This window comes from Seriola dumerili, unplaced genomic scaffold (assembly GCF_002260705.1).
Source record: "Seriola dumerili isolate Sdu_G_001 unplaced genomic scaffold, Sdu_1.0 BDQW01000052.1, whole genome shotgun sequence".
Lineage (NCBI taxonomy): Eukaryota > Metazoa > Chordata > Actinopteri > Carangiformes > Carangidae > Seriola > Seriola dumerili.
The window spans coordinates 12,956,302-12,968,801 of NW_019174307.1; the positions used below are offsets into that span (position 1 = coordinate 12,956,302).

The 12,500-nt window shown below is 41.8% G+C and overlaps 1 protein-coding gene across 1 annotated transcript; it reads left to right on the top strand.

Moving 5' to 3' along the window:
- The first annotated feature begins 10,765 nt into the window (after positions 1-10,765).
- Positions 10,766-12,171, top strand: sox21 (SRY-box 21). The gene is made up of 2 exons (XM_022740471.1): positions 10,766-10,964; positions 11,130-12,171. Exon 2 carries the CDS (start codon positions 11,147-11,149, stop codon positions 11,891-11,893), a length of 747 nt encoding a protein of 248 aa, XP_022596192.1. The 5' UTR covers positions 10,766-10,964; positions 11,130-11,146; the 3' UTR covers positions 11,894-12,171.
- Positions 12,172-12,500: the final 329 nt, after the last annotated feature.

A 12,500-nucleotide genomic window follows, 5' to 3' on the forward strand; every position in this document is an offset into this window, starting at 1 on the left:
AAACTGCCCTGCAGTGAGTTAATCAGCTCATCGCTCTCCCAGCACTGCCATTTATTTGCTGTTTATTCCCCAGCACAGGGCCCCCAGGGGGAGGCCTGTCTGTGAGGCAGCACCTGCAGCTTCCCCGACGCTTGATTTAATGCTGTAAATGCTGCTTGTGGGCCAGATTACGCTGGACAGTGATCAAACCTTATTTGCACTCTGATTAGACAAACTGCTCCCTGCACTGACCAGGCTGAAGCAATTCTCCTTTAGCAATTTTATACTGCTGCCCCGCGTAAAAATGATTAACACCGCCTGGATGAAGGTGGCAGCCATATTCCTGCCTAGCCCTGACTCTGAAACAGGTATCAGTTCTACTGCTATCAGCCCATTGTTGTAATCATAACCGTGAAAAAGTATTTCACATTCATCGAAACCTTATGGAAACAATCAGAAGTTGCACTGTTTCGGCAATTGGTCACAACAGAATAAGCAAAGAGACATTTGTGTCAGTGTGTATTTGATTATATATGGTGAGCTGAATCAGCAAATCACCCCCCCCCCCCCCCCAACTCCCAGTATCTCTCAGACAGCTTGATCTTATCGCTCAGTTTGAAGTCTGAAGTTGAAATAAATGATCAGTGTATGAATTTGTGATAAAAGTGTTCCTTTGAATTCTGCCCTAGATCTCGAGTATGTCTTCAGAAATTTCCTTTTGTAATTGCAGAATTACAAAATAAAATCCAGAATACTGCATGAAATGCACGCTGCATATCTCACACACGTGCAGCAGAGGGTTAACACTTGCTTAGAAGTCACTTCCGATTAGAAAAGACTAAACGACAAAAATTGCTACAAAGGGTTATATAACGCTTAATCATAAGATAAATGAAGAGGAGAATGTGGAAAATCATCACAGAACATCACAAATCCAATAATGGATATGCTTGGCTTTGACAAATTATGCTAACTGACGTTCATGCTAATATGACCCAACTTTGTAGCAACGTTTGTCTTTTTGTTTCGTCCAGGCTCACGTCGCTTTTAAGCCGGCGTTTGCACCTGCAAAGTGGGAAAGTTTTCGCTTTAGCCTTTTCCTCACCCCCTAGTTTTTATTACAGTACTGTATATGTACTGTATGTTTTTTACATTGTTTACGTTTTATTTTGTATACCTCCCTATGTGCAACATCCGCCTATGCACATACCCACACACACATACACAGGCATAGGCTATGCATATATTCACACACACCACACACATGCACACACTCCTGAGAGCAAACAATATATCCTTTAACCTTCAAGCGTATTGTGTTGAGAGAAGGTCCCCTGTTGCATTCAGAGTGGAAGGCACTCCAGCTCGGTCATTGTACAACAGATTTTCATACTTAGGTGCTACACAAAGCCAATGCACCTGAGACTGAATAGGTATGGTGCACTGGCAAGGTCTCTTTTCTTTCATCTACTTCTGTGCAGAGGCTAGCAAAGTACTAATGAAGCCGTTTTCTGATCTGCTATCTTTTACCCTGATCCTCCCTCAGAATGCCTCCATCATTTTTGTAGTATTTACTGTATTACCATAACCCTGATGCAAGCCTCCTTTAGAATTACGCTCGAGCGACTGGCAAGCATATTAAGGCAAAAAAGAATTATTGTGAAGAAAATGTACAGTATAAACAGCCTAACAGAGTAGAGGGGCAATGCTCATAATGGAATATGAAAGCTTTCATTTTCCCCTCATTGTCTCTCCTCCTTCTCTAAACAACCTTCCTTTTTCAGCTATCAGAGCAAAGTTCTTAGAGAGAAAATGAAGTGCATTCATGCATCCTGAAAGAGGCTTTTAAGGTTGAGTACAGCTCAAACAAAGAGGGTGAGCTATGGCTGGCCTGAGTATGACTCAATGTTTATAACCTTGCCATGCAGAATTTAAGAATGCTGAGGAAATGAATGAAGCCAGCTATGAAGCACATCCAAGCCACAAATCTGGAAGACGCACCGGTATTCTTCAGCACGTTTTGTCTGGCTCGCTAAAGCGATGTGACGTGTTGTATGTTTGGTGAAATGTTTCTGGATAATTAAAAAGTAATCAAAGCTTAAAAGTGGTGTTGGGGTCGAGTTTGAGAACTGATACTGGCTAACTGATAGTTTTTTTTTCTTTTCTGGAAGAAATAATTCTTTAGAATAATATTATTGTATTTTTATCGATTTGGAGTACTAAAATGATATGCATCTCCAAGATGAATGTATGGTTACCATAAGATACAAAGAGCATTTTTCTTGGCTGTCAAGCCCCCTCCCATCGCTCCCGGCCCCTTTCTCTCTTCATTTTGCTAACTGGTGCTCAAAGCTTCTCCTCCGCTGACCAAGCATCAGCTTCCCTGTGCTGATAAATGGGCTTCTTTGAATTGATGGCAGGCTGGAGGAAAAAGAGATACTCCTAGATAATGTGGACACAGTTTTCATTTCTTGTCACCCAATTAAACTGCAATTATCCCAAGTGCAGGAGAGGAGAAAAGTGGAAAGAATGGCCAAAGAATGGGAGAGCGAGGCTTCCTGGGACACTCTCTACCAGACACATTAGCCCAGATTTGCTCCATCCTGATAAAAGAGACTCATTTCTTGCACTTGACAGTGCACAGCGAGTGGCAGACCAGCTGCAACCTGGGGTTTAGAGAAGAATGCCTGTACGATGTTTGTGCCATGCCTCAAAGTGGCTGGGAAGAAAAAAGATCAAAATGTGTACAGGTTGTCGCCCTATTAAAGCAGTGTGCTGTTTGTATGGCGCTCCATGTGTCTTTAGCTGAGGACATCAAGGTTTTATCCCTTAATAGCCCATATAGATTTTTTTTATATTATTATTATGCTAATGCCCAAGACACATTGTCACAGGGAACAAAAGTGTGCATTTTGTGAAACCTTTGTCATTACTGACCAATGTAAGAACCCTGGAGTTGACTACACAGGGGTTCGAAAACCCTCAAACAATCCCTCAGCATATCCAAAAGTGCTTTGACCGGGAGCTTGTGTGCGCCTACTGTTCCTTAAAAGAATCGACCACTGCTTTAAAAAAAAAGGGACGCTTCCTCTGTGAATTGTTTGCCTCCAGATGAATTAAGGCTGTGTGAGACTCTTCCCCTGGCACAAAATCTAAGAAGTAAATTAATGTCTTTTGTAATTACTGTTCCTCTTAGTAATTATCACACAGGACAATTTATGGATTAACATATTGATTTCACTTGACCCTTGGCAAGGCTTAATTTGGACACAGAAGATACTTCTGGCTTGTGCTGCCAAATGCAAACAGCCCTGGGGGGCCCTAGCTGGAGCTCTGCTCTTTAGGCGTGTCACAGCATCTTTAGCAAATGTCCCATGGGATGATGATCTGACTCTTGCGGGGTCCTGGCCTTTGAGGTTAGCCATCTATTCAGAGTGCAGCTCTGCATAGGTATCGACTTTAGCCAGGCATAAAAAAAAAAAAAACAAATAAATAAAACAGGAGTGAAACACTGAGAAGGAGCATTCGTAAGAGTAATTCATTAATCTTCACGCAGGCGATTAGTGCTTTGAAGTCTTTGATTTTGAAAAGCTATGTTCCTTGCTTTACTATCCCTCCCCTCACAGGCTGTTTAGATAAACATTGGAAGTAAACAGATTAGTTAAAATCATTAGGCAAACATCTTAACACACAAACACAGGCTGCCTGCTTTGGAATGCTGATAAGTGTAACCCCTCTGCAATGGCATCTAATGATGTTGTCCTGTGCTCAGGATGAGCGTTTTGTGGCAGTAATGCATTGCTGATTATGGAGAGGGGAGAATACTCTGTCAAAATATGATCAATATTTCCTATAAGTGCCTCCTCCGCTGTGCATGAGTAATGGCCTGATTAAGTGAGCAACACGAGAGAGGCAAGTATGAATACAGCCTCTCCACTGCTGTGTCCATCAAATAATGAGATCACCTGAGACAGCCACCGTCAACGCACCCCCCCCCCCCTTTTACACACGCGCACACACACACACACACACACACACACACATTGAACAGGACGTGCTGACAGGACACTTGCCCTCCCATTGATCATATTGTCATTCAAGCCAGTGCTTAGGAGAGAAGACACATTCACACACGCACACACACACACCCACGTGTGCGGGTACAGCATGCAGTGTAAATATCACTAATCTCTCCCCGCGTTATGCGTCTGCAAAATGAACTCGTACTCCGGTTGTTGGTATGGCCACATGTTTTGTCCCTGAGGTATGTAAGACAACACTCCTATAAAGGGCTCACCTCGAGAGACGTGACACTCAACTGCAACAATGAGCCATCTGCAGGAACTCGGTTATTTCACTCTTTAGAAAAGTAGGACTGTTTTTTTTCTTTTTTTTTCTTCTCTCAATTACATGGTTATTATCTTGGTCACTTAATCTCCTCAAATAAGATTGATTTCTCTTTTCAGGCTGCCTCTGTCAGAAGGCGCTCAGGCCATGGGAACCATAGAGTTCCAATGCATCCTCACAATTTTCCCATTTGATGGAGGTCACAGTCACTGAGGCTGTTTCTTTGACACACTGATGAGTAGACGCACAAAGGCTCTTTCATTGTTACAAGTGATCGAGAAGAGCGCGGCTACACGCACAATAAATGACAGGAAAAGATGCAGGCGATGTGATTGTGTCATACAAATGCAAACACACTCTGAATTGGCAGATAATTATATACTGAGATAATAAATTGTGGGATCATCTTTTAAAACGGTGGTCTTGTAAGCAATAGGAATAGCATTCGCACAAATGAAAGATTTTTGGGATAATACTGTTTTTAGAAATGTCATTTCAGTGGTTATTACTCAAATTCTTCACAACACTTTCAATAATCGTCTCTGAAAGAAAGAAGTCATTTTACTATTTTACTGAGGCTTATAAGGTTTTTCTAAAATCACTTTTTCCTAGACTGTTATTCTGACAGACAATGACCCATGATTTATACACTAAAAAGGAAATATAAAGAAATCACAAAAGGTCACCTTTAATGGCGGACCTGTGAATAATTTGTACAGTTTTGCATTTTGATTTTGATGATATTTAGCGTTCGCTTTTCAGTTTTTGCAGCAGACTTGTGAATATAAAAGACCATGAATGTGAATAAATCTCGACCTTTAATCTCAACTTTTTAGTGCTTTTCACCTTCTGCTCATTCAACCCATATGAGCTGTAATCCATAGATTCAGTTCTTCATTTCCTATTCATAACATCACAGAAACTTGCAATAAGGGTCAAAGGTGATTAATAAGCTGCAAGCTCTCTATACTGTCAACTTTTATGCAGGTGTCTTTGACGTTGTGTGCAATGTGAAAGATAAACAAGTCACCCTAAGGATTCTTTTTTTTTTTTTTTTTTTTTTTAAACTTTGAAGGACGATGGCACACTATGAAAGCCCAAATAGCATGTTACTGCCCTGCCACGGGTTCAAGGAGATTGGATCACTTTTTGTTTGCGGAGCGGCATCAATTCAGCTTCCACATAAAGAGTGAGAGACTAGGAGAGGACTGAGAGAGAGCAGTCTTTGTGGGGTTGAAGGGAAGGGGTGGATAAAAAAATTGCCTTGGTGCATCAGTTTTCTCTGATCCCAACTGCAACTATAAATGTATCTGAGAGATGAGCTATCTGTTGCGGGCTGTGCCACAAGCAGGCCTTTTCTTCCCTCTGTCCCTGTGATGAGTTAGCAGGACCTGGAGTGATAAAGCTGATAGAAGGGCTGCTATCAGGTGGCAGTCTGGGTAATTACAACTCTCTATTTGGGGCTTTGCAGTGATGCTGCGGCGATAAGGGGGAATATAATGAGGAAGAAAGGCCAGCGATAATGTATCCGCTAAATGGTTCAAAATAGTCTATCATGGGAAAAGTCATCTCGGTGCCTGGAGGTAAACAAGTATCTGTGGATTTGAACCACAGGACTCTGAGACAGAGAATATGTGGAAGGTTTAAGCTAAACATACACCCTGTGGGGGGTAGCGGCAGTCAGAGTTCAAAAATCTGACTTTTCACAAAGGGTAGGGTAGGCCGTTTTTTTTTTTTTTTTTTTTTAATGATCCAGGAAGTCGTTTGATTGCCGCTGCTGTTTTGTTTGCCCCTGAGGGTGCAGAGATATTCTGCAGTGTGAGATTACATATAATACTTTGACAAGCGGCGGTTTAAAGATGAAGGTCTTATCAACCTCACGGACTCCACTTCCCTTCTGTGTAGCCATTCTCCTTCCATAATGTGCTTTCAAAGTTTGTTGTATCTGTCAGTTCAGGTCCTCCAAGATTGAACTGACAATCACTCCTCTCTCCTCCCTCTTCACCATCATTCAAGCATACACATGCACGCACACACGCACACACACACACACACACACACACACACACACACACACACGCAAGCACACAATCCTCAGGGCCATTTGCCTGTTCCAGTCCCTAGTCTTTAATACACACTCCAGTGTGTTCTATCTTGTATGGCTGTTTTATTGTGAATTACAGATTCCCTCACTAGGGATCATGACCACTATCAATAGTATTTTCACTAATGTGATTAAGTTAATACTGTGCTCTATGAGAGGATTATTTCTCAATTCCTCTTGATATGCGTAATATTTAGGTTGTGGTTGAGTAAATATTTTGGTTCTTCACCAAAATAATTCCCACTGAGACAAAGACGCGAAAGTCTGCCCTAAGGAGCAATAAAGACTGTATAATTAGAATGATTAAAGAACTGCACAACTAATTTGGCACTTATTGAATATATTTAGAGAACACAACGTTCAAAATAGGTCACATATTTAAACCACAAAAAATATTAACTTTATTCACATTAATTATGTATTTATTCAGACATTCTGCGTGACTCATTTGAAGTGATGCTGAAGTCGGCATTGTCTCTTTACCAATCCGATCATTATACTGCCTTGCACTTAAGCATATTTTCTCCGTATTGTAAAAGCTGTAAAGAAACCTCATTAGATGGAATGACTTCTAATCTAAATGCAATCATCTTTAAATAGTAATCAATTGAATCCCTTACAACACTAAACTGTTTGTCATTAGCACTTTATCAAAGGCTCACTTAAGATAAGATTCTGCAGCTAATGGCGTGTGATGGTGACAAATTGACTTTCAATGCTCTCCACATACATCAGGCAGTGAACACTTTTGTCCTTCAGTGTATGTTACATGTTTGCTTTGCTGGGAAATGTATTTACAGTTTTTTTTTTTTTTTTTTAGATTTGTTTCCTTGTGTCTTTGATATGAATACCTTTGTCTTAATCTTCCGCAATTGGAATTTAATTCAGCCAGTGATTTGTAAAAAAAAAAAAAAAAAAAGGCAACATGATGAAAAGAGTTAACTGAAAATGTAAAGTAATTATGTTTGACACTATATTATATTCCTCCCCACATAAATCTCCAGTATTACAATATCAGTCATGCTTTTAAATATGTTTTAAGCTAAATTAATGAAATGTTTTGGTCCACGTTTGTGCTGCTTATCTGCTGAATAAATCCTTAATCAGAAAATCGGCTGTAAAAAGTGGAGCGTTTGGCATGAGCATGTAGGGATTAATGAAAAAAAAAGAAGAAAAAAAAAAAGAAAATCATCAGATGAAAATGAGAGGACTACCTTTTTACTGCTTCTGTCTTGGCCCCGGCCTGCGTGAGAAGCAGCTGAGCTGAGAAAGGAAAAAAAAAAAAAACAGTGGGGGAAGATCCAGGCAGAGCTGTGATCAGACAAGCTGAAAGAAAACCACATCAGGTACACAATCAGGAACCCCTCCCTCCTCCTTTTCTTCAGACCTCCTCGATAATGAGCAAACTTTCATGTGGCAGTAAATACTCTCCACTCTGTGGGGTTTGAAGTGGCAAACAGAAGATATTGTTGTTTACCCTGCTCACTTTTTTTTTTTTCCCACCAGTCAAAGAAAAGCCATCTGATAGCAAGAGGTCAACTTGTGTTCCCTTGAAATCAATTTATTTTAAGCCTTGATTCCCCTCCCTCCTTCTCCAGTGGGAGAATAACAGTAAACACCTTGAAAAGAAAGAGGAGGTAAAGTACACATCACTACAATATTCTTTATAGATGAGGGCTTTTATGCAAACTGGGATTATCCAGGGATCCTCATCAACTCTCTCTATAATTTGCTTTGCTTTATCCCAGAGTTATGTGGAGTGTTGAGCAGAATAAACTGTTTGGTGCTATCATGAAGATTCTTGCACCTCCAGGGGCTCCTATTTCAGAGTGATGGCTTTAGCACTTTGGAGTGAACTGTGTGCGATCTCTCCGGGTAGGAAAATGTCCCCATGGGCTTGTTGTTGCTGCTGTCTGCCTTCTATTTGCATGATATTTTTCTATTCAGTCTTATCGTCAGTGTGCTGTGAGGTGGGAGTGCTGGCTCCGTCTCAGAGGCTGGACTCGGGCTTTATCGGCAGGTAATTCTCCCACTCTCACTAACTCATCTTGAATTATTTAAGTGTTATTTCCAGGACCCAGGCAGAAGTAAAAGAAGGGGGAGTGGGGGGGGGGGCACAAACTGGAGTGTTGTCAGTGTTTTTTTTTTTAATCTGATCTCAATTAAATTACCAAATTGAATAAATTAATGTTTTCTCAGTCTGCAAAAATAATAAGCTGTTTTGTGAAATAGATACAACAAATCTTGACATTATGATGAGTAGAAAACATACTGCATGGCTGCACCTGCTCCTGTTATTGCAGGCTCAACTAGGCCCAGGCATCATCTAAAACCCTCCAACACATGTTCCTGAAGAAAACAGAGGCCGTGCCTCAGGAGCAGGACAGTGAGGGCAGGTGTGTCTTTACACTGCCAGACAATATTAAACTAAATAATAAAATGACATAAAACTGCTGGGGGTGTAATGACAAATTATGAAATCTCCAAAGAGGCCACGTGTAGAGCATGCACACTGAATTGCACACCTCTATGACTGTCAACTCCCGATAAGAACTTTCCACCGTAACTTATTCATATAATTCATAGCAATATATTTTTTTTCTTCTTTTTTTTTTTTGCCCGTTTGTGTCATGAGAGGAGGATGCTCCTGCGGAGTGAGTGGAGCGCTTCATTGCAGGAATGTTATCGAGGTGAATGACAAGCCGACAAAAAAAAAAAAAAAAAACAGAAAAGGGCACGCACGGTGTTGAGAGATGCTGCGACTGAGTTCAGGTTGCAGGTTTGTCTCTCAGCTGGTCCTTTTTTTTTTGGCGCGGATCATCCTCACCTTGTCAGGTTTTCCTACTTGAGACAAAGGAACGATCTCTCAGTGAGCTTTGATTTTTTTTTTTTTCTATGTCCCCGTTGCAATAAAACATCCCTAATCCTTGTTAACACCAAATATCAAACAATCTCAATAAAGGCGCTGTCTCTTGTAAATTGCTCATCACTGTGCGATAGGTCAGCGTCATCACTCCACTTTCACCCTGTTTAAAGTAATGATTTGTCCGATATTTTATGTAATAATAATAATAAAAATAATAATACAATTCCACATTATATAGTATTGTGTAAACTGTAAACCTTAGATTAGACTTAAACCGTTAAAAAACTGCAACAGCACATGAATTGAATTTGACATCCATTCATATCGACCCACAGCCTAATTCGTCATTTATAATATTGTTCGATACCGCCCTGCTCTATTTCCTTTTTTTTGTACATATATAATTATGTACAACGGGGAAGGTGCGAGAACAAACCACTTAAACCTACAATTTACTCAACAAGTCCTGCAGATAACTGTAATTGCTTAGTTGAATATTCGACAACCTAATTTCAGTTGTCGATTCGCTGCCCTTGGGAAAGTCCTTTGAAGTGAAAGTGAAAAGGGGGATTTCAGGAAAGTAATTAATTTCACCAGGCGCGATTAGAAACACTTCAGACCTCCTCAGCATTTGCGTATTTACGACAAAATGCCACAATATCAGAAAATTAAAGAAGACATTCATTTACCTTTCTTGTCGTCTTACACACTTACTTCTCAATGGCAGTGCCACCCATGGGGAAGGGGAAGGGGAAGGGGCAGGGCGCAGAGACGCCACAGACATGAAAGGTGAGAGAGTGGAGTGACACCAGCGGATTCAAGCTGGCTCGATTGTCAATTAAACAAATGAAACAGAGAGGAAGAGGCGATTAGGCGTGTAATGACAAATGTTTCAAAAAAAAGAGAAAAAAAGAAGAGAAAGAAAAAGAAAGTGCGAGCATGTGCCTGTTTTTCAAGTGTTTGCTCAGATTCAAAGCACTTCGAGACTCATCCTGAACAATATGCACCTGTCTGCTGCAGTCACTTCCACAAAGTCTGTCAGTGTGTTAGTCAGGGGCTCAGACGTGTTGCTGCCATCCCTCCTCGCGTGTTTCAGGTGCATCCGTCGCCTCAGTGAAGAAGTTAATGACTTCAATAGAACTAAATAATCCCGATTTGACAAGTTACTCATCAGAATGAAAATAATTCAGAACATGAAACTAATGAGGTCAAGTAACAGCGAGGTCACCGCTTTGACTTTAAACATTGATAATAAATAAAGACATATAAAAGGCTACGAGATGCGTTTCCCTTTCAAACTCAGGGTGGCATTTAAAAAAAAAAAAAAAAGAAAAAAAAATCGCTCAGCGCTCGGATGCGTATTGAGCGATGCTGCGCATGCGCCAGCGGCACTTTCACTACCTGCCACACAGTCCTGTATTTCACATGGGGCAAGCGGGAGTTATCATCCACTTGCGTAAATGCTGCTGCTGCTGAGTGGTGGTTGACAGTCGCAGGCGACAACACGGCGTGTTTTTTCCTCCCCTCTCTCTCGTGCTTGCTAAGGGCGTTATCACTGATGGATGCCACCATGAAGCAGAAAACAGAAGTTGAGCACTCATAAGGACGCAGCCACTTGTACTTTTCAGAAGATAATCGCGACGGTGGGATGAAGAATTGAAGTCTAATGTAAGTAAGGCAAAGCATGAGCTGTGGTTGTCGTGGGTGCAGACTGAATTTAAATGAGTATCGAAACTTTCTAAAGGAGTCTTGTTTGTGATTTTGTGCTGTTTTTGAAAGGTGTTTATTCTTTGGGTTGTTTTTTGAAATGCGTTTTTTTCCCCCTCCCTCCAGAGTGCGTTTGTGCCAACATGTCTAAACCAATGGATCACGTAAAACGCCCGATGAATGCTTTCATGGTTTGGTCCAGAGCCCAGCGCAGAAAAATGGCTCAGGAGAACCCAAAAATGCACAACTCCGAGATCAGCAAGAGGCTGGGAGCGGAGTGGAAACTTCTCACCGAGTCTGAGAAAAGGCCATTCATCGACGAAGCCAAGCGACTGCGAGCGATGCACATGAAGGAACACCCAGACTATAAATACAGACCGAGGCGGAAGCCCAAGACTCTGATGAAAAAAGATAAGTTTTCTTTCCCGGTGCCCTACAATCTCGGGGAGCACGACGCACTCAAAGTTAACGGGCTTTCCGCTGGAGCACTTTCCGACTCCGTCATTGGGAACCCAGATAAGGCAGCGGCGGCCGCGGCGGCCGCAGCGGCGAGGGTATTCTTCAACCCGTCCATGTCCACGAACCCCTATTCCTTTTTCGACCTGGGATCCAAGATGACCGAGCTTTCCCCACCTTCATTTCCGTACGCGTCTCCGTTGGGCTACCCGCCGGGAGGCGCCACGGCTTTCACCGGGACTGGCAGTGTAGGTGGCGGGACGCACACCCACACTCACTCACATCCGTCCCCTGGAAACCCGGGCTACATGATCCCTTGTAACTGTACGGCCTGGCCCTCAGCAGGACTCCAGCCCCCCTTAGCATACATTCTGCTCCCCGGGATGGGAAAACCTCAACTTGAACCGTACCCTGCATATGCTGCGGCGTTATGATAGGCCCACTCTGGACTTCTAAGAAAATGAAATGTGAACACAAGACAAAAAAAAAGAAAAGCTATCCATGCAAGAGTTTTATTATGCATGCACAAACTTGTACATGTGATGAAGTGCTCGTCGTCTCAGATATCACATGTGTATGTATATTGATTAATGCCTTTATCTAAGGTAATGCTTATTTAGAGAACTCTCTAATCTATTATTACCCAGCCATCACCTCTCAGCCCAGAGGAAGAAGGACTAAAGGATGGCAGACACGCACACATTTGAGAGGAAAGGGTATCAGAACAGTTTGTGAAAACTCATTTTGAAAGGTACCCTGTTCGATTCCTATCTTTTTTTTTTCTTTTTCTTTTTCTTTTTTTTTTTGCAAGTTGCACCTGCTTGACTAACCTGTTGGAATCAATGGCGGCAGATACAATGACCACATTCAGATCGCAGGATCACAGCATTTCCTCTCAGATAGCCTAACATGTTGTAGGGTTCTAATTCATGGATCAAGGAGGATTGTCACAACATCCAGCCCCCCCACCACTACCACCCCCCTCTCTCTTGAATGACTGTAAATGTGTACAGATAAAATGACTCTAGTTTATTTGCCGTT

Bases quoted from the DNA above. Each gene is read 5' to 3' on its own strand.
- sox21 (XM_022740471.1), top strand. From the start codon at position 11,147: ATGTCTAAACCAATGGATCACGTAAAACGCCCGATGAATGCTTTCATG.